The 26,344-nt window shown below is 48.6% G+C and overlaps 1 protein-coding gene across 1 annotated transcript; it reads right to left on the bottom strand.

Moving 5' to 3' along the window:
* Window positions 1-20,811: 20,811 nt before the first annotated feature.
* On the bottom strand, window positions 20,812-21,911 carry LOC125538732. Its single transcript, XM_048702006.1, has 2 exons — window positions 21,361-21,911; window positions 20,812-21,244 (listed from the first exon to the last, which is right to left on the bottom strand). The coding sequence occupies exons 1-2, from the start codon at window positions 21,844-21,846 to the stop codon at window positions 20,930-20,932; spliced, it is 801 nt and encodes a 266-aa protein (XP_048557963.1). The 5' UTR covers window positions 21,847-21,911; the 3' UTR covers window positions 20,812-20,929.
* Window positions 21,912-26,344: the final 4,433 nt, after the last annotated feature.

The following is a 26,344-nucleotide window of genomic DNA, read 5'->3' as shown; positions in this document are numbered from 1 at the left end:
ATCTATGAGTGAATGTCTTCGCACGATGAGGTCAATGTCTTCTAAACTGATTTATCTTCAAAATCTTCTGAGAATGCATATGACCTCTTCCCCTTCCCTCGCACCTTAATGCTGTCACAGGTACATGTCCGTGGGAGAATCCTTTGGTTCTCATAGTCTGCATTCATTTGCAGAATTCTTACAACATCACATTAATTCTCCCGAAGCCAGTTCCTGTTGGTCCAGCAAGCGAAAACCTTTGAAGCCTTTGAACGTGTTGAAGCCTTTCAAGTTAAAGTTTATGGCTTCAAAGAAAACAGCAAGGAAGGGTGGCAGAAAGCGTCATGGAGAGACATCCAGAGATCTGCCAGATGAACTCTCAGAACTGTACAAGACAGATCCTGAAGAGGATTACAATCAGCGCAAGACCCGAATCCAATGGATTCGAAGATATTGGGCAGAACAATGGTTCAAATACCGATTTGTAACCCAGGAATATGCTGAGAAAAATGCCATCAAGAGACCGTGGGGAGACATCCTATACAAGAATCTTCTACCCAGGTCCAGAGATGAAGCCATTGCACAAGGCTTCTATCCCTGCATGGTCCGTGGGCCACAGCCTGCTGATGCACACCCATCATCACTACTATGGTGTCGTGACGACAATCTGTTCAAGCGAAATTTCCAATTTTCCCAGAACTCAGCGAAGCAGAACAAGAAGACTTTGGGGTTAGACTTCAACCCTGGTCCCTCAGCACCAAGGGCAGATGGCACACGAGATGCAGAACCCAATGTCATCGGTCCTTTCTACAACCTTGAAGGCCTCATCACCCGCATCTTAGTTCAAGGGACTGCAGTGAATGAGCCTGCAGCTGACGCTGAATCAGATGAAGCACCTGCAGCGCCAAAGACAAAGAAGCTGAAGAAGCCTAAAGCTTCAAAGCCTGCCCCTTCACCAAAAATCTCATGGGTGAAGCCACTGGCAACTGCACCTCCTGAAGACAGTGTGCAGTCTGAAGACTTATCTCGCATCTCCAAGCCCCAGAAGGTCAAGATGCCTCTGCCTCACACCGGACAAGAGCTAACTACTGCTGCCATTCTGCGCAATGACGACATTGATCTGTCAAGTGATGAAGATCTAGCAGATGACGCTCTTGAGCAACTCATCAAGAGCAAAGAAGAAGCAGAAATCTTCAATGATCTGCCTCTCTTTGATGTGACCATCATCCACAACTTCATTGATGAGTGGTTTGACACGCCAAACATCAGCTTTGAAGATCTGCAGCTACCAATTGGCCTCAGTGTCTCTTTCCAAGGCGCCATTGCTTCAGAACTCACTATTGCCCAGCGCATTGTTGAACTGAAGCAAAAGATTGACTATGAAAAGGCTCAGTTTAAGAAGCATATGGCCAAGCTCAGCGTGCAGGAAGTGAAGAACTTCAAGAGTATGATGCACGAGCTCAAGGAAGCCTTTGTAAAGAAACATGCAGAAGCTCAGGGTTCGCGTGAGCGCATGAAGACTCTGGCTGACAGATGTGTGCAAGCCTACAATGAAGCTGAGAAGCGCAAGGCCCTTGGGCGTCCTGGCATCGACCCCAGGATGGCCGTAAAGAAGAAGAAGAAGCCTACTACGGCTGAACCTGACGCACCAAGGCAGGAGGCAGTTCCGATTGTCTTCCCAACTAGACTGACTGGCTCGAAGCCAAAAAGGCGGTCAACCGCTTCAGATCTCAAGAAGACAAGGACTGCTGAGGCTGAAGCCAGGAAGAGGAAACATTCTGAAGCCTCTCCAACTGCCCCCTCCAAGAAGAAGAGGAAGACCAAGAAAGATCGGGCTGCTCCCACAGAGCCCTTGATAGTTGAACCCATTTCTATGGTCTATCCTAAAGCTGAACGCCAACTGACTATCCATGAGCCTGCTTCCACAGAGGCTCATGAAGCTGAAGACTTTCCAGCAGCTGATCCCATCGCTGCTGAAGACATTGGTCAACATGACCATGTAGAAGATGGTGCAGTCCTTCCTCAGAACAACGAACTCATCAGCATTGGTCGTCCACTGACGCCAATTACACAGGATGCTTCATGGGAGGATCGCCCACAAGAGGAAGAAGACTTTGAGGCCCAGCCAACTCCAACTCCACAGGCGTCGCCTGCGTTGCGCAGGCTTCGCAAAGGTCCAAGGCCTCAAGTCTCTGCTGAAGACAATCCGGCTGCATCAGCCGCGGAAGATGAAGTCCCACAAGTTTCCACTCCACTGTCCCACCAAGAAGCAATTCTCAAGGAGAACGTGCTTGAAAATCTTGCGGCTGCCACAACCACCAATGAAGCTAATGTGGAGCCCTCCCCAACGGAAGAAGAAGATAGCGAAGCCACTGATCCCGTCACTTCTGTTCCTGAGTCTGCTGTCGGTCCCTAGTTCGACTATCATGTTGAGCACAGGCCTCAGGTACAGAAGCCAATCCCAAGATTGCCAAGGTTCCCAGGTCCTGCATCAGCACCTGGCTCCTTCAATATCAATGGCTTCAGGGCAGACAACACATTCTTTGATAGCTCCAGGAACCCCTACTCAAGGGAAAGGATATCATCTGATCGGTTCTGGAGCTATCCTCAGCGAAGCTATTACTAATGTATTCTTTACAACCAAGGTCGCATATTCCCACACAAGCGCCTTGACATTGAAGCCATAGCTGGTCTGCCCTGTCTGGAAGAAGCTTTGGATTGCTTCAAGGAAGTTGGACTGCTGCCGTTCGAAGAGCTGCTGCTCCAATTCTATGCCACACTTCACATCCGCGGATACAGCAGAGATCCGAAGACTTGGGTCCTGGAGTGGATGAACGGAAACGTTCATCATGAAGCCAATGCATTTGACATCATTGAGCTCACTGGTTTGCCCACTCCTGGCGATCTCTACGAGCATGGCTGTCAGCTGCATAGTGAAGCTATTGAGAGCATCTTTAAGAGCCCGAAACCTGATATGAGTCAGATGCTCAGCATGATGAAGCCATTGCCCCAAGATGCTGCTTATCCAATAGAGTTCTTCATTGAAGACCTTGAGTATCTGCCAAGAACCATCTATCACATCATCAGGCGAACTCTCTGGCCCATCAAAGGGCACTCTCCAAATGCCAAGCTTGAGGGTGCAATGAAGACTTTGGTCTTCTATATTCTTCATGGAAAATGCTTCAATGCACAGGACTTATTCATCCGTCAACTTGCTGCATCAGGCTCTGATCTGTTTGGCTTGAAATTCTACGCCCCATGGGTAATGCGGCTAATTAAACTTCACTCCGATATCTCATATCAGCCATCTGCTCGCAATCATAGGATTTTTCTGCCTGATGTGGATATCTCTACTGAAGCCATCTATCCTGAGCCTGCAAAGGAACCTCTAAGTCTTCAGAATGCAGAGCATCAAAGTTTCTCACAGAACATTGAAGGAGTTGAAGCAGTCACTCGGGTGTATCCTTTGGCTGGCACTACACGTGCACCACACCCTGCGTCTACTGAAGCCACTGATAGTACAACTGCTCCAAGACCCAAGAAGCGCACTCGTGTTCTCAACGACCGAGAGCTTCTTGTGGCTCTTCATCAGAAACAGGATAGGCATCATGAATGGCTGAAGCATTAGATGAAAAGCCTCTTGGTGGATGTTAATCGCATTCGCAATCTTGCCACCAAGAATGCTTTCGTTGCCCATGAAACCTGTCGCCGCACATGGAAAGGGCTCACGATGATGTGTTCTGAAGCTGGTCTTCAAGAGGATGGCTTCACTGAGTGATTCAAGTTTGACTCCACACCTCCTTGAAGGGCTGTGCTGCGAGGAACTCCATCCCTTGAACACTCTGAGTTCTCTTCATCTGCTGCAACAGTGACTGCCAGAGTTATCGAGGATGAAGATGATGCTACTTCACCACCACCTCCTTCAGCACGCGTCAACTCTGCTCCAAGCTCTTCAGCACCGCCAAACACCACCAACGACCCTGCTGCTTCACCTACTCCGCATGGGAACGAGTAGATGCTCTATGTCTTCAAACCTTTTTGGTCCTTACTAACAAAAGGGGGAGAAGCATATGAGGTTGATAGTCTTCAAGCGGGTCCATATGGATGGGTGCTTTATATTTTGCTTCGTGCTTACAACTCTCATTTTGCTACATTTGGTTCTTTGAGTTGTAACACTTAAACTCGATGGTCGTCTGCTACTTATCTGCCACTTTGTTTTGCAATGATAAATTCCGCATGTGCGACGATAAATTCCGCACTTAGATCATTCTGCAGACGTCCATTTTCCATTATGCATTGTCATTATCTTCATATACTTTCACATGCATAGTGGATTGTCATCATAAGTTGAAGTGGATCTCCACAAGTACAACCTGCCATATGCATTTGCATTCCAAAAGCAAATGACTTATATGCACATCTTCAGGGGGAGCCCTTGCAACTTATGAAGACAATTCCTTATCATTTACAATTTCACAGATTATATTCCCCGTTGAAAACTTCAACTAGTTTGTCATCAATCACCAAAAAGGGGGAGATTGTAAGTGCATCTAGTGCCACCCCTAGTTGGTTTTGGAGTATTGACGACAAACCTAGTTGAGGGACTAATGTGTTTGTGAGAATTGCAGGATAACATAGGTAGAAGTCCCTCATTGATTCGGTTTTCCTACCAGAGATGACCCCTAAAAATGTATGAAGACATTGAAGTCAAAGGTGGTATATGAAGATATTCACATTGAAGACTATGACAAGAGAAGACACCACATGAAGCCTATGGAGCTCGAAGACTTAGATCTTTCGTAGTTCTCCTTCTTTTGTGTTGATTCATAGGAACCACCGTACTGTTAAGTGGGGTCCAAGAGAACCAGTCAGAATGACTGAAGTGATGCCTAACCGAAAACCTATGTCTTCGAGTGAAGACTATGAGAGCGAATCTTGTCCAGAGTCGGACAAGTCAGCTTTGCTTGTAGCCCAAGTAAAGTTGCCGCCTGAATTTGAAATCTGACCATTGGAACACGTGTCAGTTCCTTAGTGACCCAGGGTCATTTCAGACAAATCAGGTCGGGTTGCCAAGTGGCTATAAATAGCCCACCCCCCACAACCATAAACTGTTGGCTGCTCAGATTGAGAGTACGGCTTTTGTCGTTTGAGAGCAACCCACCTCAAAGCCTTTGAGAGAGAATTCCTTGCGAGGATAAAGCCCTAACCACCCAGAGCCAAAGAGAATTGGGCATCACTTAAGTCTTCTTGTCTGTGTGATCTGAAGACTTATTACACTTGAGGACTGTGCATCCTCCAGCCGGTTAGGCGTCGCATTCTGAGAATCCAAGAGACATTGTGGATTGCCGGTGAACAAAGTCTGTGAAGGTTTGGGAGTCTACCTTGAAGACTTACCAGAGTGATTGGGCGAGGTCTGTGTGACCTTAGCTCAAGGGGAATACGGTGAGGACTGGGTGTCCTGAGCTGCGTGTTCAGGACTGGGTGTCCGGGACTGTGTGTCCTAAAGTTTAAATACCTAGCCGCCCCAACCAGACGTACAGTTGTCACAGCAACTGGAACTGGTCCAACAAATCATTGTCTTCAACGAGTCACTGGTTTTATCTTCCCTTCCCTTTACTTACTGTTACTCCTTGTGAAGTCATTGTATGTTTGCACTATCTTTTGTCTTCACTGAGTGACTGCGTGTTCTGTCTGGCTTCACAATATCTTCCTACCTGATCCTTACTACATTGCTGCTCTTAGTCATTGTGCTTTCACTCTATTGAATACTTGACTATGGCTTGCCTAGTGTAGTCTACCTTCCGCTGCAGGGTATTAGGTTTATTTCTATCGTTTGTCTTCATAACTCCCACGTTTTGAAGACTTTCATAAAAATCACCTATTCACCCCCCCTCTAGTCGATATAACGCACTTTCAACAAGACCAAGGGCAAGATCATACTCAAGACGGTGTTGACACACCAAGTGATGCCCAAGGTCAAGTTCTCTCCCCCGAGCAAGTTCAAGATCAAGAACAAGTTCATGACGGCGCTCAAGATGATCAAGTAACCCCTCCTCAACTCACCACCGAGGAGGAATTAGAGTGTCGTGCCGCCAAGGTTGCTTCCAAGCTCTCCACCAAGGATCATCTCATGACAAATGTGCTTGGAAGCTTAAGAAAGGGGGTAAGCACTTGTAGACAATTAGCAAATTATTGTGAGCATCACGCGTTTGTCTCTTGTGTGGAGCCCCACAAGGTCTATGAGGCGCTAGAAGACCCGGATTGGCTCAATGCCATGCACGAAGAACTCATGCACGAAGAACTCAACAACTTCGAGCGCAACAAAGTGTGGAGATTGGTGCCAAGGCCAACGGGGAACCATAATGTCATTGAAACCAAGTGGATATTCAAGAACAAGCAAGATGCCCATGGGATTATCATTTGCAACAAGGCTCGTTTGGTAGCACAAGGCTACTCCCAAGTCGAGGGTATCGACTACGGTGAAACCTTTGCTCCCGTTGCTCGTCTTGAATCCATTCGCATGTTGATTGCATATGCTTCTCATCATAACTTTAAGTTACAATAAATGGATGTGAAGAGTGCTTTTCTTAATGGTCCCATTAATGAATTGGTTTACGTCAAGCAACCCCCCTGGTTCGAGGATCCCTACTTTCCCGATCATGTGTATCAACTCGATAAGGCACTCTATGGCCTTAAACAAGCCCCACGTGCGTGGTATGACCACCTTACCGAGTTGTTACAAGACCGTGGTTTTGAAGTTGGGCTAATCGACCCCACTCTTTTTACTAAGAAGGTCAAAGGGGAGTTGTTTGTGTGCCAATTATATGTTGATGATATTATCTTTGGTTCTCCTAACAAAGCTTTCAATGAGAAATTTGCCGCTCTCATGACCTCAAAGTTCGAGATGTCCTCCATGGGAGAGTTGAAGTTCTTTCTAGGGTTCGAAGTGAAGCAAAGAAGAGAAGGAACTTTCATCAATCAATCCAAATACACTCAAGACATGCTCAAGAGATTCAAGCTAAGTGACGTCAAGCCGGCTTCCACTCCAATGCCCACCAAGTGCCAACTTGACTTAGATCCCAATGGTAAAGTGGTGGATCAAAAGGTATATCGTTCCATGATTGGATCCTTGCTTTACCTTTGTGCATCTAGACCGGACATCATGTTGAGTGTGGAAATTTGTGCACGGTTTCAAGCCGCACCTAAGGAAAGTCACTATGTGGCGGTCAAACGAATCTTTCGATATTTGGCTCATACCCCAAACTTTGGCTTATGGTACCCAAGAGGATCAAACTTCAAGCTTGTAGGGTACTCGGATTCCGATTGGGCGGGACAAAAAGTGGATAGGAAGTCCACTTCCGTAGGGTGCCAATTCCTTGGTTGCTCTTTGGTAAGTTGGTCTTCCAAAAAGCAAAGTTGTCTGTCTCTCTCGTCCACCGAAGTGGAGTATGTGGCGGCCGGTAGTTGTTGTGCACAACTCTTATGGATGAGGCAAACTTTAAAGGATTACGGTGTCACTTGCGACAAAGTGCCTCTTTGGTGTGACAATGAAAGTGCCATCAAGATCTCTCTCAACCCGGTGCAACACTTCAAGACGAAGCATATTGAGATCCGGTATCACTTCATCCAGGATCACATTAGGCAAGGAGAGATCGAGCTCAACTACGTCAACACTCATGATAACCTTGCAGATATCTTCACGAAGCCCTTGGATGAAGCAAGATTTCGCGAGTTAAGGCATGAGCTAAATATCATTGATTCGAGCAATGTTGCTTGAACTCGCGCACACCCTATCACGCTCAACTTGTTGTCTAGTTTAGGTGTAGGCATGGACATAGGGGGAGTGTTGTTCTCTCAATGAACTCTCCCTCCCCCCATTATGCATAAATTGATCAAGTCTTTCACCTTAGCCATTGTTGATGGCACTTGTGCTTCAAAGACGAGTTTTGGTCATGGGCCCAAGGTTAAAATCTTCGCGGTGCCATACCTTTTGACTCAAACATAGGTGGCCTCGGCCACCGCCCTCTTTTGAAGAGGTGTGTCTTGGTCGTTTGCTGTTGTGCTTTGTTGTTTCTCTCTTGCCGTTTTTGACGTTTCGTCGAGCTAAAGCCGTGTCTGTTTAGTTGCCGTGGCGTACTGGGCGGTACTACCGCTGGTGGTGCGCGGTACTACCGCTTATAAGCGGTACTACCGCCCCCCAGCGCGGTACTAGCGCTGAGGGACGGGACCTGAGGGTTAAGTCGAGGCAGGGGGAGGTTTCTTCTCCCCCATACCAATTCACTTCGCCCCTCTTGTCTCTTCCTCTCTCCAGCCTCCTCTTGCCGCGGGAGGGCTCCGGCGGATCTCCGTCTTCGGGGCGTCCCTCTCCATTTCCTTTGGTGGTGTCGATCCCCACCTCGTCCTCCTGCCATGGATGCCGGTATTGCCCCCGTTCCTTCTTTCATTTTGTCTCCTTTTAGTTCTTGTTTCTTAGGGGCAATGGTGGTTGCATCTCTAGATTTTTAGCGAAATCTAGGCATGAGTTGGTTGGAGAAGGCAACTAGACTTTCTAGATTAGAGTTTGGTAGGATTATTTTTGAATTTGGTAGGCCGGTAGTGCCGGATCTGTCCACGGTAGTAGGAAACCACTGTTTCACCGCCTCGTGCTATGAAACTGCTGTTTATCCGCCTCAAGCCGTACTACCGCTCCCTTTGGAGCGGTACTACCGCTTGACCTAGAGCGGTACTACCACTCCCTTTGGGGTGGTACTACCGCTTGGGGCGGTACTACCGCGGGCAGGTCACGGTACTACCGCTGCATGCCAATTTCCATCATTCTCCTGCCTTACTTTGATCTTTTTGTTGTGTTTGTTGGCTTATGCTCGTTCTTTCTGGTTGTTTCGCGTTGTTCTTGTGTTTGGCTCCAGGTGATGACCGTTCCGAGCAGCAAGGTCGCCGTATCAACCCCGGGCGTGCCACATCAAAACGCCACCGCACCTCAGAGCCTGCCGGTGGTTCCTCGAGCACCCAACTGCCTCCAGCAAGTGCTTCTGCAAGTGTTCCTCCACCTCCTCAGCAATCGAAGCGAGCCGCCAACAAGCCAAAAGGGAAGACTGTGACTGAGATAACCAACAAGGAGTTTTGGGAGAAGCGTCGCCGCAACCCCTATGCGGTGGACCAAGAACCCACTTTGGTCAACCGCCCGTTCTGGAACCGTTTTCAGTTTGCCATCTACTTTGATGTGATCAAGGCCAAGAAGAATCTTTTTGTTGATGTTCGCTCCATTGACACTGATGCTATGGAGAAGGATCCGGAGTACTTTGGCGAAGCTCTTCAGATGTGCACTCATCTAAACATTCTCAGGATCATGCAATTCAATAAGGATTTCGATGCGGATTTGGTGGCTCAATTCTATGCCACCGTCCACCTTGGGACGGATGTCGACAGGACTCTGACATGGATGACCAATGGCAAGCTGCTTTCTGTCAAGTGGAAGGCTTTCATGGAGTTACTTGATGTGGTGGATACCAGGCTTGAGACTCCAGTCGGTTTCCGTCCTCACCGCAATGCTACATCCACCCACAAGCAAGCCCTTTGGCCCTACTGCACTGTGAAGGTTCACCCAGTCACTCAGAAGAAGACCTATGAGCTGTCTCCGTATCTGGACATTCTTCATCGCATATTCCGTGAGACTCTCTTCCCTCGGATCGGGAATCTGGATATGGTCCACTCTTACCTCGTGGACATGCTCCTTTTCTGTCAGCATGAGAAGAAAGCAAGCACTGGAGAGAGCCTGGATATCTCTCATGTCATGTGGTCTGAACTTCTATCTGCCGTGTCTGAGCGCAAGTGTCCTATCTATGGTCCATTCATCATGAGGCTCATTGAGAGGGCCTGGGCACAGACTTATCCCAGAGTGCTGCTAGAGACTGGAGACTTGGTGTCTCATGAGATCAAGCGTCTGAGGAAGAAGGACAACTGGACAGCGCCTCACACAGGGGGTCCATCTGCTACTGCTGCCACAGGGGATCCATCTGCTGCTGCTGCTGCCATGGGGACCGAGGGTGAGGCTGCTACTGATGATCATGAGGAGAACTTTGGCCCCTCTAGTGCAGAACCGTCGTGGGCATAGAAGCTTAAGCGCAAGATGAAGAAGCTTTTCTGCATGGAGTCTCATGGTCAGTACATGACTCATGTGGCGGAGAAGCATGCCAGGACGCGCCACAAGGAGCTCATGCGTTAGATGGGAGCAACTGTTGTTAGTGGGTCTGAGGGTCAGATCACTGAAGATGAGGACTGGATTCATCAGAATTGCCACTGGACCGACTCCGATGCCGAGCAGTTTTCGACCCACGATGAAGATGCAGAGATGTGATGTTCGAGACCTTCCCCTCCCATCACCTGGAGTCGTAGTGTCACTCTATGCCCTTTTTGGTGTCTCGCTGCCAAAGGGGGAGAGAGTGTAGGGATTTGCTTCTTGTGTCGTGCTTTGAGTCGTCTTGTGTTTTCTTGTGTGTTCCTTCTTTGGTTTGGTTTGGTGTGAGACCTTAGTCCTAGTCATATGGTGTAAGACATATGCTCCCTATCGCTACCTTATTCTCTTCAGAGTACTGTAGTTTATATTTGAGATGCATGCTTGTCCTGTTTATTCTCTTCTCTCATATATCTTGTGCTTAGTGTTGTTGGACTATAAAATATAGGGGGAGTGTTGATCCGAATGTGTGTGTCGTGCCTTATCTTGGTGCACACATTTTGGGGGAGCCCGTCTATATTTTGTAGTTCTTAGTTTTATTCGTTTTAATTCTTTTCCTTGCGCAAATCCCTTATTGTCATCAATCCACCAAAAAGGGGGAGATTGTTACGGCATATCTCTCTCAAGGTAGTTTTGGTGATTGATGACAACATGTTTGCGGACTAATCTTGTGCATTGAATTATTCTCAGATTCTCCCCTGGCACGAGACGCTTTCTTCCCCTCGGAGTGTATTTCAAGACGGTGTAGCTCTTTTGTTTCTTTCTAGGTGGACTAGTTGCGTAGAGGGCACCGTACTATCAAGAGGGGGTCCGCTGGGGTTTTACTTGGGTGGAATCATCACGTACACATGAGCTTCTCACCCTCCGAGCTTTTCCTGTCCATTGAAGAGATCTCTCCTCTCTTCCTTGTTCTGTCTAGGTCTAAGCGGCAGTACCGCGCACCCAGCGGTAGTACCGCTGAGAAGCCACAAGCGGCAGTATCGCTTCGCAACGGTAGTACCGCCGTGGCTCCACAGCAGTAGTACCGCTGGGGGCCTGTCTCCTCCGCTGGTCCTCAGCTTATTTGAGAGATCCCTTCTCTCTCTCTCGCGCGCGCCCCAGCGGTAGTACCGCACTGCCTGCGGTACTACGGCCGAAGGGTCACAAGCGGCAGTACCGCTCCACAGCGGTACTACCGCCCTTGACCCCACTGCCGTAGTACCGTTGGGTAGTTTGGCTCCTACCGCCTCGATTCAAGAGGTCTTTTTCTCGTGTCGGGTTTTGCGGCACTAGTCACGGTTGTAGTGGCGGTAGTACCGTTCCAGGAGCGGTAGTACCGCCCTACCACCGCGGTAGTACCGCATTTGGGTCTGTTCCCTACTAAGTCTCCTCAGCGCGGCAGTACCGCTGGTTGGCGCGGCAGTACCGTCGCCTGGCGGTAGTACCGCCCCCTCTCAGCGGTAGTACCGCCCTGTGCGGGGCTGGTTGGTGGGGGGCAACGGGATTGTTGCCCCCACTATAAAAGGGAGTCCCCTTCCTTCTTCTCACCCACCTCTTCCTCCCCCAAGCTCCATTTATTGCTCAAGCTCCATTAAATACTCCAAGCTTCATTTCCGCCCGATCTATCTCTCTAGCCAATCAAATTTGTTGATTTGCTCGGGAGTGGTTGAGAAGGCCCCGATCTACACTTCCACCAAGGGATTTTCGATTCCCCCACTCATCCCTAGCGGATCTTGTTACTCTTGGGTGTTTGAGCACCCTAGACGGTTGAGGTCACCTCAGAGCCATATTCCATTGTGGTGAAGCTTCGTGGTCTTGTTGGGAGCCTCCGATTAAGTTGTGGAGATTGCCCCAACCTTGTTTGTAAAGGTTCGGTCGCCGCCTTCAAGGGCACCAATAGTGGAATCACGGCATCTCGCATTGTGTGAGGGCGTCAGGAGAATACGGTGACCCTAGTGGCTTCTTGGGGAGCATTGTGCCTCCACACCGCTCCAACGGAGACGTACTTCCCCTCAAAGGAAGGAACTTCGGTAACACATCCTCGTCTCCACCGGATCCACTCTTGGTTATCTCTTACCTTTACTTGTGCAAGCTCTTTATTATTTCTACCCTTGCTTGCTCGTATGCTTGTTGTTATTGCATCATATAGGTTGCTCACCTAGTTGCACATCTAGACAACCTACTTTGATGCAAAGTTTAATTTGGTAAAGAAAATCTAAAAATTGGTAGTTGCCTATTCACCCCCCCTCTAGTCAACCATACCGATCCTTTCACTAATGTAATGGATCAAGTCAATCACATCATTCTCCTAATGATGTGATCCCATTAATCAAATGACAACTCATGTCTATGGCTAAGAAACATAACCATCTTCGATCAACGAGCTAGTCAAGTAGAGGCATACTAGTGACACTCTGTTTGTCTATGTATTCACACATGTATTATGTTTCCGGTTAATACAATTCTAGCATAAATAATAAACATTTATCATGAAATAAGGAAATAAATAATAACTTTATTATTGCCTCTAGGGCATATTTCCTTCAGAAGGCTCATTGCCTCAGCAGGTCGAGCGGTCATGGTCAAGTCGGTCGTCATGGTGATTGTTGTCTACTACATGAAGGTGTTAGATTTAATGGTGGATGTCAAGAAGAAGATCGATGCCCTCAGATGTGCTTTTATTTGGGCAGGTTGTGATAAGGTCACAGGTGGAAAATGCAAGATAGATTTGGAACAAGTGTGCAAGTCCAAACTGCATGGAGGCCTAGGAATCATAAATCTTGAAAAGTTTGCCATCGCCCTTCGCCTCTGGTGGCTATAGGCCGAGTGGCTCCACCCGGACAAGCCATGGGTTGGCTTGGGAACCCCTTGTGATGACAACGACCGAAATATTTTTGCCGCAACTATCAAGGTCCAAGTTGGCAATGGCTTGCGTCCCAAGTTTTAGGAGTCTCCTTGGCTCGATGGAATTAGACCCAAAGACATGGTACCTAAAATATATGAATTGTCGAAGAAGGAGAATTCCTTGGTTCGAATGGCTCTACACGGCAACTTCTGGACTTCCCAGGTGGACATTCTTCGCGGCATCACTGTCAAACACCTCTCTGAGTTTGTCACCCTTTGGGAGAAGGTCTCCCATATCCACCTCGACATCGACACGCCCGACACTATAACTTGGAAGTTCACCACTGACGGACACTACTTGGCGACGTCAGTCTACAAGGCGCAGTTTTTTGGCCATACTGACACGGACATGATACCGACCGTTTGGAAGATTTAGCTGCCTCCTAAATGCAAGTTCTTTGCTTGGTTGGCAATCAACAATAGGATTTGGACAGTGGATACGCTTCAGCATCGTGGGTGGCTAAACTGTAACCTTTGTCCCCTATGCAAGCAGGTTCAAGAGTCGACGGCCCACCTTTTATTCCAATGCAGATACACTATGAGAGTTTGGCACATGAACAAAGATTGGTTAGGTCTCCATGATGTGCATCCTTCTGATTGGAGTGACGTGGCTTCCGTTAAAGAGTGGTGGAGCCACAATGCTACCAAGAAGACCCAATCACGAAGACCACTTGCTTCCTTGATGCTTCTTATCTTTTGGGAGTTGTGGAATGAGAGGAATGCGCGGATCTTTCGTAATAATGCCGTCCTAGTTGGAGTCATCGTCGCTAGGATTAAAGAGGAGACGTCGCTTTGGAGTATGGCGGGGGCGAGGCACTTGGGTAACATAATGCCGCGTGAGTGATTGTTGTAATTGGGCGATGGGCCTTAACCTCTTAAAGTTCCCTCTTAATCAATGAAAATGACAAATCTTTTGGCTCGTTTTAACATAAAAACAAAAAATACAGCATTATAATTTGACTGCTCATGTATGCAACAAACTTATCGCTGTTCCCAAGCTATATAGACTAGCATAATACCCATGCGTTGCCACGGAACAAACAAACAAATAGAAATTGATCAATAATCAAATAGTATTAACACATGATCATTGATCTTTAGTTCCTAGGCAAACATAAAGAAAATGGCAGAGGTGGCGGCTCGTCGGGGATGACGGTTAGATGGTGAGTCCTCGTGGCGGCGCCAGTGGCGGTGGATCTTGGGATCCTGCACCCGGGGATGTCGTAGGATGCGCGTGGTGGCCGGAGCTTTCCTCCAGCGTCGACGGCGCGTGATGCAGGATCGCGGCGGCAGTTGCTGTTTGATGTGTGATGACAACGGCTCGCGCGACGGTGTGTGCTCCCTTTAGCACCCGGAATCGGGGCGGCGGCCCCTCTTCATCAACGGTGGCGGACTCCGGAACCGTGTGGGCGATTCGGAGTCTGGATCACGAGGTGGTGAAGGCCTTCTGAGGCTGGTGGCGGTATGGGATGTCCCTTCCATCAACATATCGGGTTTGATGTGACTCGACAGGTGACACATGTGCCTCTTTCGGAGTTGTCGGGCGGTGCCTGTCGCCGGCAGGTGAAGCCACCGATGGATGCGCTACCGGCGGATGCTACGCATGACATCTTATATGGAGACATCAAGTCATGCCTGCTACCGACAGGTGATGCACGGTGGCTCTATCGAAGGTCTCATGTTTAGCCTATTGTTGTCAGATCGGAGGTGCTGCAACAGTAGCGGGAGGCAGGCGGTATGAGACGTCTTTGTCTTCCGTTGTCGAGGTAGGTATCCGGCTATCAAGGTGTCAATAGACGGATAAGGGCTGATGGTACAGACAGCTTCAAAGATGAGTTTATGCACTCCAGTGGAAACAAGATCTCTGACCAGACTGTCATCGCGTGATGTGTGTCGTGTCCTTGCTGAAGATGGTGGATTGAAGCTTGTCTTTGGGGATGAGAATCCGGAGTTCAACCTTGTGGTGGACTCACCATCATCGGCGCATGTGCAGTCATTCCTTCTTAAAGGCGTAGCCTAGGAGTTATGTATTCTCGTTTATGTTGTGTCTTATATATAGGAATTAGTGGCTATTCAGGGGAGGTACTGTCGCGAGGTATACGGCCTCAGGGTTTGTTTTCCGATTTATTTCTGGGTCGATGGTGTCCGGCTGCTGGATTTTACACTTTTAATAATATATGGCTGCATGCATCGTCTTGAGGCCGGGGGTTATCCTCGTTTTCAAATGAAAAATCACACCATCGCTTAGCTGTTAAAATACGAAAAAATAGTTGAATCAAGGCCTAGTCGCTTCGTATTAAAATCTGAAATAAAAACAACTGAATCAAGGCCTAGCACTGGGTGGTACTGAATTATAACCTACTCATCTGCTTGTTCGTAGATAACAATATAACATGATCGGTGCATGTGCAACTATGACACGAAGAATCAAGGAGAAAAAGAATGAAACATGTCCATGTTAATTACTTATCAGTCTGATGCATATCAAGTTTACAACATATAGTGCATCATAAACAGATTATAATGGCAAACACCACAACACAAGATGTCAATGAGCTCTCCTGCAAATTACCTCAAACATGAACATCAACTAAATTAAATTGGCCAATCACACTGATCTCGCTTATCCACGTAAAAAAACATCTCCTGTTCATAGCTCATAACAGTGAACTCCTCACCCTGATATGCTAGGCTCACCATGGTATTGCTAATAAGTAATAACACCGTGGGGCCCCCAAGCCCTCCGTTGCATTGATAAGTGTGGCATTGTTGTGGTGCAAACATGATTGGAAAGCAAGTGGAACACCTACAAAAAATAGCATGGAATTTGGTGATAAAGAACACCCCATCCGCATTGAAACAACTAATTCTTATCATGAAACAAATCCATCCATTATTGGAATGCAGCTCTTCCAAGCAGCAAAATCAACAATCTCAACTTCTCATCTAGTAAGCGTGCAAGTGCAATGCACGACAACCTTACGTAAAGAAAATTCTCATTCATTCTAGAATTTTTTTAACCATTCACTATAGTTACAAGGCACATAATCTCTTATAGAGCACACAATGAAGGTATGTTTACATATTTCCTAAAATGCTACTATGAATATCTTTATAAAAAAATCTTGTAAGCTATATATAATTCAATACCATCTGCATCTGCATCCTAGTGCTAGAAGCAAACAAAGCACTTTTGCACACGAACCTTAACGACGACCTTCCTTACTTTATCAGCTGCTCGCCGTTTGTGCCATCGCCATCGACCCCCACAAAAAAATGTCACCGCCATCGATGGTGGCTTAACCTTAGGCACACCACACCGGCTATGAAAGACATGATTGTGACCATGGGTTTTGCGGCACTCGTGTGCATCGTACCAGGCCATGCTGCTCTCAACTCCAACCATGAAAGTGAGTACCTAGTGCAAACTGATGAAACAATCAGTACATGCTGCCAGGTAGCTCAAGAACGTCTCTTAAGGACATCAGTAGAGCAGTGATTGGTTGAAGCCTGAGTTGGACGTAAATCAATTTTCTGTTGATTTTAAAGTGTGATGAACATATCAGGTTACCAATTTTTTTTTACTATCTCCTTATATAGTTCTAATTTGGCTAATGACATGCTGGAAATTGCGTTTTGAAAAACAAGTTGTAAACCAGGACAATAGGATGTGATATTTATGTCTTAGTCTTAACATGTAAATAACGCTTGTATATACATCTCGGGTCAGATGAGTGATGAGAAAAAAATGAAGAAGTAGTTGGGATTGCGGGTGAGAAGTCAACACCCAATCATCATAGGTAGAGAGAGTCCGCCAAATCTCTGATATAACACTAACGAGGCCAACCAATTAATTTTAACTTGTCAAATGGATGCTAAGGGCAATGCGTACACAAAGAGAAATAATTGCAAAAAAAAGTTAGACCCATGGAAGCAAAATCTCACTTGAGTTTTTTCCTTAAGAAATAGAGTCCACACCCCAGTCAGTATGCATAACAGCTAGCTTTAGTCGTCTGACAGTATTTGTAGTACTGTGAACTTGATAATAGATGAGCGTAAAGAGAGGCACGGTCATGGAAGAGGAGGTGTCGAGCGGTCGCCGGAGAGTGCCGCGATCGATGGACATGGAGGGATTGGGTGGTCCTGGGAGATGGGGGTGAGGATGTGGATGGGTCATGTTTGGGGGAAGAGATATCTCGGAAGACAAACCTGAAGGTCGGGGAGGAGTTGGAGATCGTGCGAGTTGTTTCGCTTTTTTTCCTGTCCTCGAACATGGGTTGTTCCCTTCGATCTTTTTAGCATGGGGGGGTCGAACGAGGTTCAACCATCATGACGTTTGATTGCCCTATTTAATAGTAGAGATACATCATCTGAAGCCGACCGATAATCTAGTTTGAACTTTGAACACAAAAGTAACAAACGACCGATAATCTAGTTTGAGCTTTGAACAGAAAACTAACAGAACGGCATGATCTCTTATTCCGGTAGATCCGATAAAATCTGTTACGTGGCCGGCCGGCGGGCTCAGGAGCTCCACTCGTCCCCGAGGTATCTGGCGTTGGGCTTCCTTGTTCTTGCTTCCTTGCGTTCGGTTCCTTCTACTCCCGCCGTCGAGCCTCCACGCGGCCCCAACTCCGAGCTCTCCAGCTCCTCCACGACCGGCAGCGAGGCCATCCGGCGCCTGAAAGCGGCGAACTCCGCGGCCTGCGTCCTCAGCCCGGCGGCGGACGCGGCGTGCCTGCGGCGCGCCTCCGCCAGTTTCTTGGCCCCCGGCCTACGCACGAACGCCGCGGCGGTCTGCTCGCCGGCCTCCGCCTCCTTGGCCGCCCTGTCGAGCAGCCGGAGGGCGGTCTCCTCGGCGAGCGCGGCCACGGCGTCGAACTCCCTCGCGGGCACCGGCTTCCCCGCCGCAACTTCCGCCTCCGTGACGGAGGCGAACTGCCGTAGAATCTCTGCCCCCTTGGTGAACGCCTTGCCGCCTTCGTCGAGTGTCTGCACCGCGCTCTCCCACGCCATCGTCGGACGGACCATGCGGCGCGTCCTGATCAACTCGTAACACGCACTGATGGATCGGCGGACTACGCGGTGTTGGGTGGCAATTCAACCGATGGTGCGAACGAACTTGGGCGCTCGCCCCCTGCTGACTTATATGATCGACTCGAGCGTAGCGCGTACGTGTACCGTGTACGAGTCGATCTTCGATTCCCAGAGAAACACACGAGAGCAGACGAGCTCTCACCGTAGGTTTAGATTATTATGCGAAGCGCATTGTATTCATTGCATGCGTGAGGTATATATACACCAAACAGATCTCAATTATCTAGCCTAGGACCCTAGGTCTAAACTAACTACAGAATAAATACAGAGGTTTTAACCGTGAGAAGATAGAATTGCAGCGTCAGCGGAGATGATGTCTAGGCTGGAAGGAAAACTTTGGAAAGTTGTCGAAAGCAAGGTTTTTAACTTCGTAAACAAAATGATTTCGGGTCTCACCGAAATATGCGAAATTTCATAGGATTTAAAGATTTGAAACCTCATTGAATTATTTTGAAATTAGTTTGAATCTGGCTTGAAATTTTAGACTAAAAATACTTCAGACCCCATCGAAATATGCAGAATTTCGTTAAAATTTTTATTCCTGATCGTAAGCAACAACCTGCAGGTGATTGACAAGAGCACCGACGGATCCACAAGCGTCCGCACCGATGCCTCTGTCCGCTACGTCCCTCTGACCAGTCGCTCTGCTTGCAACTGAGATCCTTCGCTCTAGATTCTGGAAATGTGTGTGTGTATATATGAGAGTCTATTATCGTGTCCACCAATGCAGCGTGTGATGGTTTTTTGGTTTTGTAATGCTTATCGCTGGTCTTCGATCTTGTCCACCTATATCCTTGTTTTTACGTGCCTGTTGTGACGATTTTCATCCATTTTTCGTAAATTAACTGAGCAATTCTCTTCGATCTTTTTTAATAAATAAGGCTCTAAGTAACCACATTTCAAAATAAGTTTAGAAATTATTGGCGTTTGTTTGGTCTTTCTACGGCATGATTTGCTGCACTTTAAGTCCAGTTCAGGTGCAAATTTCTCAAACTTCAAGATAAGGATGCACCATTAGGGCTTCTTTGATTCAAAGGATTCTCAGAGGAATTTTGGGCCTTCTTTGGTTCATACGCTTGCAGATGGTGCGTAGGAATAAGAAACTTATAGGAAATGAGATGACATGCATCTCAAATTCTATGAGTAAGAATAGGAAAAAAAAATGTCATTTGTTCGCATCATACAAATTTTTTCATTGAGTCTAGACTCATGTTTATTTTTCTTTGAAATGTGGAGGATATGAACTAATCCTGTGTAGGAATAGGAATCCGTTTCTATGAACCAAATGGCTCTAAAGAAAAAAAATCTTATAAGAATTCTATTCTATAAAATTCCTCCAAACCAAAGAAGGCCTTGGAGGATTCTACTCCTTATGAATTTCTCCTATGTAGGTTGTTTGATTCGTGGGATTGTAAACCATATGAATTTTTTCATATGATTCATTTGCACTAGACTCCACTCAAACCTCTTTGAAAGAATCCTACGTTTTTCTATGCACAATCAAACATTTATACAATCATTAGGATTTAAGATGACATGCCACTTTAATCTCATGTTTTTTTATTCATACGTTTTGAAAATCCTACGAATCAAAGAGGACCTTAGAATTTGACTGCTCATGTGGGTAGGTCTTACATGTGCAACAAACGTATCGCTGTTCCCAAGCTATATGTATATACATCATCTGAAGCTGACCGATAATCTTAGTTTAAACTCTGACCAGAAAAGTAACAAACGACCGATAATCTAGTTTGAACTTTCAAGACAAAGGTAACAAACGGCATGATCTCGTATTCTGGTAGGAGTAGATCGTATGAAATCAGTTGTGGAGTAGCAGTGTTGGAGTGTCCGATGGCCGGCCGGCGGGCTCAGGAGCTCCACTCGGGCCCGAAGTATCTGGCGTTGGGCCTCCTTGTTCGTTGTTCCCTGCGTCCGGATCCTTCGACTCCCGCCGTCAAGCCTCCACGCGGTCTCAACTCGGAGCTCTCGGGCTCCTCCACGACCGGCAGCGAGGCCATCCGGCGCGTGAAAGCGGCGAACTCCGCGGCCTGCGTCCTCAGCCTGGCGACGGAGGCGGCGTGGCTGCGGAGCGGCTCCACCAGTTTCTCGGCCCCCGGCCTACCCACGAACGCCGCGGCCGTGTGCTCGGCGTTCCCCACCTCCTCCTCCGCCCTGTGGAGCAGGCGGAGGGCGGTCTCCTCGGCGAGCGCGGTCGCGGCGGCGAATTCCCTCGTGGGCACCAGCTTCCCCGCCGCAAGGTCCGCCTCCGTGACGGCGGCGAACTGCCGCAGGATCTCTGCCCCCTCGGTGAATTCCTTCTCGCCCTTGGCGAATCTCTGCACCGCCTTCTCCCACGCCATCGTCGGGCGGATCATTGCGCCGTGCCCTAATCAACTCGTAAGTTCGACGGGCTACGGTGTTGGATGGCTGGACGCGGCAATGCAGCGGCGTGAACTTGGGGTATTGGACGCGCGCCCCCTGCTGGCTTATATGGCCGACCACTCCGACTGCCCGCGGGATCGTGGCGCGTCGTGTACGACTAGTACGAGTCAGTCTCGGACTCCTATCTCCAGATGAACGCGGGTCTGAAATACTACGTTACAGGCAGCGTGCCAGTACTGTTTCGTACAGAAACTTCCGTATTTCGTATGTATATATACATACTCTATGTTACTCTTGGCATTTCCAACATTCGGACATGTTTTCTGCTCTTGGCATTTCTACGTAAATCGAAGAATTTCACATGGGCTTGAAGTTTCTGTACGAGATGACGGCGTAAAACGGGTCAGAGTTGGCCTGCCCGAACAGCCTCAGCAGGGCCTCCAGCGGCGACGAGCCCGACTTGCCGCCGGCGTCGGAGGGCGGCAGCCTCCGGACCACCTCCGGCTGCGTGAAACCTTCGACGCACTGGAAGTACTGCGTCACGAGCTGGACGCGGCTGTAGGCGGACCCCTCCCGCCACGCGCCGATGGCCTTCTCGTAGAACATCCGGTTGCTGAAGCTCATGATGCACACTCCGCCCGGCTTCAGCACCCGGTAGATCTCCGCGAAAACCTTACAAGGAAATCAGTATGCAGTGAGCATATGAACTGATCGAACAGTTAATATGTATCAATTGTGTGGTGGAGAGAAGAAGAGGATAAGAACACACGGTGGTGGATGGCACATACTTTTTCTGGCGACTGCAGGTACTGCACGCTCACGGTGCAGAGAACGGCGTCGAGGGAGGCGCTCTCGAGCTCCAGCCGCTGCTCCCGGTTGAGGTCGCTGACGAAGAAGTAGTCCAGGCGCGGGTTCTTGGCCAGCTCCTGCGCGTTGAGCCCGTGGCCGACGACGCGCCGGAACCGCATCTCCGGGGGCAGGTGGCTCACCCAGGAGCTCATGAGGTCCAGCACGTCCGACTCCGGTCGCAGCCGCTCCCTGTAGAGGTCGGTGAGCGTGGCGAGGAAGCCGTCGTCGACGTGCTTGACGAGGCGCGGGAACGCGTAGAAGTCGCGGTCGGAGCGCGGGTCCAGCTTCGCGCGGCCCTCGGGCTGGAGCACCTGCCGCCGGATGTTCCCGGCCGAGGACGGCGACGGCTGTGCGCTGCCGGAGCATCGCGGTTGGGGCAAGAGCGGCCGCGACGGACGCAGCGTTTGCGGCGGAGCGCAGAGCATGTTTGCTCCTTCTCTGTTTCCGTGGAGACTGGACACTCACTCGTTAATTTGTTCACGTGGCGTTATTATACCATGTTGAGGTTTTTTTACAGCATCTCTACCAGATCCCATCCTATCCCATGCTTTTAAGAGATCTCTAGCGGATCCGTAAAATGCCCCACGGCCCCGACCCGGAAAATAACCGCCGTTTCAGGCTGAAAAAATTGTCCCGGACATGTCCTGCGAAAACCTTTAACCTGGTTTTTTTTTCCTGAGGAGCTATATATTAGACCCCTTAAGCTGTATATATGTGCAGTTTCCCCTATCGGCAGAAAATTTTGACAGGGCGGAAGTTTCAGCTCGTGCGCTCTATTCCGCTGCCGCATCTCGCCGTTGATTCTGATTGCCCCTGGCCATCCCGCGCCATCGAGTAGTTCCGCCGCCTTCCGTTGCATCTTTTCCACCGGTTTGCGAGCTTGTGGGTGGCCATCCATCCCGTGGATGCGTGGCCGACGTCTCCATGGATTCATCACGGAGCTTCACTCGGGGCCTCGTTGCAGTCAGAAGAGGTTGTTTCGGGCGCGCTTGATCCCTGATTCTTCCTCGCAACTGTCGTGCCGGCGCCGCAGGTTTGGGGCCGCACGACCATGGGAAGTAGGGGCGGCGGATTTGCTACCAATCATTGATGGGAAGAAGCAACGCCTTCTTGCCGCGAAAGGTAATTTCTCCAAAAGTTTCCGTGCGTTTTACTTTTACGAGACGGTTGATTTGTAGATTAAATCGCGGACTAATTTTTTAGATGGATGACTGGAGTCGTCAAGTCAGATGACTTCGACATAAAGGATGTGCTTTTTGATGATGATGTCAAGCACCTAGTCTTGTTGCATCTTTTCCAAGATTTTGAGGCCAGGAAGAGAAAGCGCCGACGATCGACAGTTGGCCGTCTTTGAGGACATGCTTTTGACTATGGTTTCAAGCACATCGGCTTATTGCATCTCATCTAATATTTTGAGGCCATCAGGAAGAGAAAGCGTCGATGATTGCCGATTGGTCGTCTTTGCATTCCACAACCTAACTCATCGTTCCATGCTCATGAAAGATTACTTCGCCGAGGTACTGACCTATCCGACACATATCTTCCGTAGGCGTTATCGAATGCGTAGATCTCTTTTTGTTCACATTCTCAGTTTTTTCACTCGCCGGAGGAATGCCACTGGTTTGCTAGGATTTAGTTCATACCAAAAGATATTGGCAGCAACGTGAGTGATAGCATACGACATTCCGGGTGACTACACCAATGAGTATCTTCGCATTGGAGAAGATACCACGATCAAATGTGTGCGTGTGTTTACCAAGGTCTTCATCCGGGTTTTTGGTCCCTATCTCCGAGCTTCTAATGAGGAGAACACAAAGAAGTTGATGGCGATGAATGAAGCAAGAGGGTGGATGGGCATGCTTCGGGGGTGTGGATTGCATGCATTGGAGGTGGAAGAACTGCCCTGCGACTTGGCATAGGCAGTACACCGATCATAAACATGATCCCACTATTTTGCTCGAAGCCGTGGCTTCACATGACTTGTGGATCTGGCATTGCTTTCTTGGATTGTCGGGTTCTCTCAATGATATAAATGTATTGCAGAGATCACATCTTTTTGCTAGGATCGCTAGTGGAGATGCTCTGTCGAACATGGTCACGGCCAATGCCGGAGGTGAACAACAAGGACCTGAAGGATGTGCACCGCTGTAGATCTAGAATAGGATTAGGCCTGGTCGCTTTTCGGATGAAATATGTCAAAAATGTAATGAATGTGCTTCGATTTAGATAAAAATCATTTAATTTGCATGTAATCCATCTGATTTGTTGATATCTACTTTGAAATGTATGCAAGCATGGTTGGATAGCCGGCTCCTGCATCAATGTCCAGGACTAGATGCGGTGTCCAATCTCAGGGTCTGCGTTTGATATGCCCTTACTTCTGGTGTTCTCAGTACTCCCATGAAAGATTATGATTAGATTGGATTTTTCTAAAAAATGATGACGCACACACATGCCTCCACCCGCCCCCAACTCACACAAAGAGATCCAACATTACAAGATCGCTCTCACCCAAAATGCGTCCCGAACACCAGCCAGGCTCCCCTTGAGGGAGTCCTGGATTAGGGGGTGTCCGGGTAGCCGGACTATACCTTCAGCCGGACTCCAGGACTATGAAGATACAAGATTGAAGACTTCGTCTCGTGTCCGGATGGGACTTTCCTTGGCGTGGAAGGCAAGCTTGGCGATGCGGATATTTAGATCTCCTACTATTGTAACCGACTTTGTGTAACCCTAACCCTCTCCGGTGTCTATATAAACCGGAGGGTTTTAGTCCGTAGGACAACTTCATCATACAACAATCATACCATAGGCTAGCTTCTAGGGTTTAGCCTCCTTGATCTCGTGGTAGATCTACTCTTGTACTACCCATATCATCAATATTAATCCAGCAGGACGTAGGGTTTTACCTCCATCAAGAGGGCCCGAACCTGGGTAAAACATCGTGTTCCTTGCCTCCTGTTACCATCCGGCCTAGACGCACAGTTCGGGACCCCCTACCCGAGATTCGCCGGTTTTGACACCGACATTGGTGCTTTCATTGAGAGTTCCTCTGTGCCGTCGCAATCAGGAAGGATGCCTCTTCCCGTCTTTAAAGACGGCGCCGTTACTAAGGGAGCCTTGGCTGTCGGCCAAACTCTCCGGCTAGGCGGTTTTCTCATGACCGCCTGTTCGGCCGTTGCACCGACGGTGACCTCTCAGGTCATCAAAAGCAATCTTCGTCAGCTCGGAACTCGTCGAGCAGTTAGATCCAATGGAGCTCTCTTCCGTAAACAAGCTCTTGGATCGCATCGCCGCCTTGGGGGTCACTACGGATTATGACCAGATTGGGCTTAAACCCAATCTAAGAGAAATTAATTCTCCCCAAGTCACCCATCACGTTGCCGTGGTAGAGGCACAGTGCTGCGACTCTTCATCTATCTTAAGGACTAGTTACGTCCGGATTCCCGATCCCTCCAAGCCGGATACCCGCGGAGGGGAGGATGTAACTCAAGACCTGAACTTAGAATCAGGCAAAGGCTAGATTCACTGGACAACATCCAAGAATCCAAACTTCAGAGTTCGGAAACTCCTTGGCCTCTGAGTCTTAGATTGGGTGAAGTTCCGGACTTAATTCCACCCACCCACCCGAACATAAGCGATCTATCCCAAATCAGGCAAAAGCCCGAAGAAACAGTACATCATTACTGTGCAAGGTTCCTCCTGGTTATGAGCAGGATAAAGGACTGCCGCGAGGAAGACGCAATCTCAATCTTCTGCAATAATTGCACGGACAAGGGAATCCTCAACGCCACAGGTCGTCGTGATCTTACACGCTTCGCTGACTTGGCGTCCATAGTACAAAAGTACTGTGCGATGGAAAGCGCCCGGAAAACCGAAACTAAATTTTGGGACAATCCGGCCCTGAATAGAAACCTCGTCCGAAATAAAAGGGTGCATCATCATCAGACACACGGGTTAAAAACCAAAAAACCAAAACCCTCTACAGGGCATGGAACCGTACTGGAGGGATGGCTTAATGGACCCTGTAAAATTCATAGTACAGAGGACGCCACACCAACTCATAGCCTTAGAGCATGTTGGATACTCCGACAGGTGGCCAAAAGGGGCGAAGATCTCCTAATTCCGGAGGCCACAGAAAGCCACCTCAGGGACTCCAGTACAGTCTTAACAGTCTTCGAGACCTTCGCATCAAATAATATGCGAAAAAGAACACTCCGCAGCCTCGCCGAAGTCTATCAAGTAGCAAAAATAAACCCATGGAGTGACACGGCTATTACTTTTAATGCCAGTGATGAACCTAAATTCCAAACAGCTCGAGCACCAGCCGCATTGGTACTCAATCCTATAGTGGACGGCTTTCGCCTCACCAAGGTACTCATGGACGGAGGTAGCGGATTGAACCTCATTTATGAGGAAACCCTTCAAAAAATGGAAATAGACTGGAACCGCATTGAGCGAAGCAGCACAACCTTTAGAGGAATAATCCCCAGTTGGGAAGCGCGCTGTGCAGGAAAAATCACACTAGATGTGGTGTTCGGCACGCTGGATAATTATAAGTCCGAAGAGGTCACATTCCAAGTGGCCCCTTTCAGTAGCGGATACCACGCTCTGCTGGTGCGGGAAGCGTTTACAACCTTCCAAGCAATACCCCATTACGGGTACATGAAGCTCAAGATGCCCGGGCCGAACGGAATCATCACTCTCGCTAGTGATCCGGACATAGCACTCCGCGCCGAAAACAAGACAGCCGCATTGGCCCTTGAGGCACTGTCCGAAGCCCTAGCGGCTGAGGAACTGACTACGCTGCGCTCCACGGTAAACAGGGACGATGTGATACTCGACAGAAGATCCAAGTCCACCTCTTTTAAACCAGCGGATGAAATAGTCAAATTCCAGGTCCATCCAACGGACCCCAATAAA

This window comes from Triticum urartu, chromosome 2 (assembly GCF_003073215.2).
Source record: "Triticum urartu cultivar G1812 chromosome 2, Tu2.1, whole genome shotgun sequence".
In the NCBI taxonomy this organism is placed as follows: domain Eukaryota; kingdom Viridiplantae; phylum Streptophyta; class Magnoliopsida; order Poales; family Poaceae; genus Triticum; species Triticum urartu.
The sequence above is the reverse complement of the archived record's forward strand: the minus strand, read 5'-3'. Positions and strand labels throughout refer to the sequence as shown.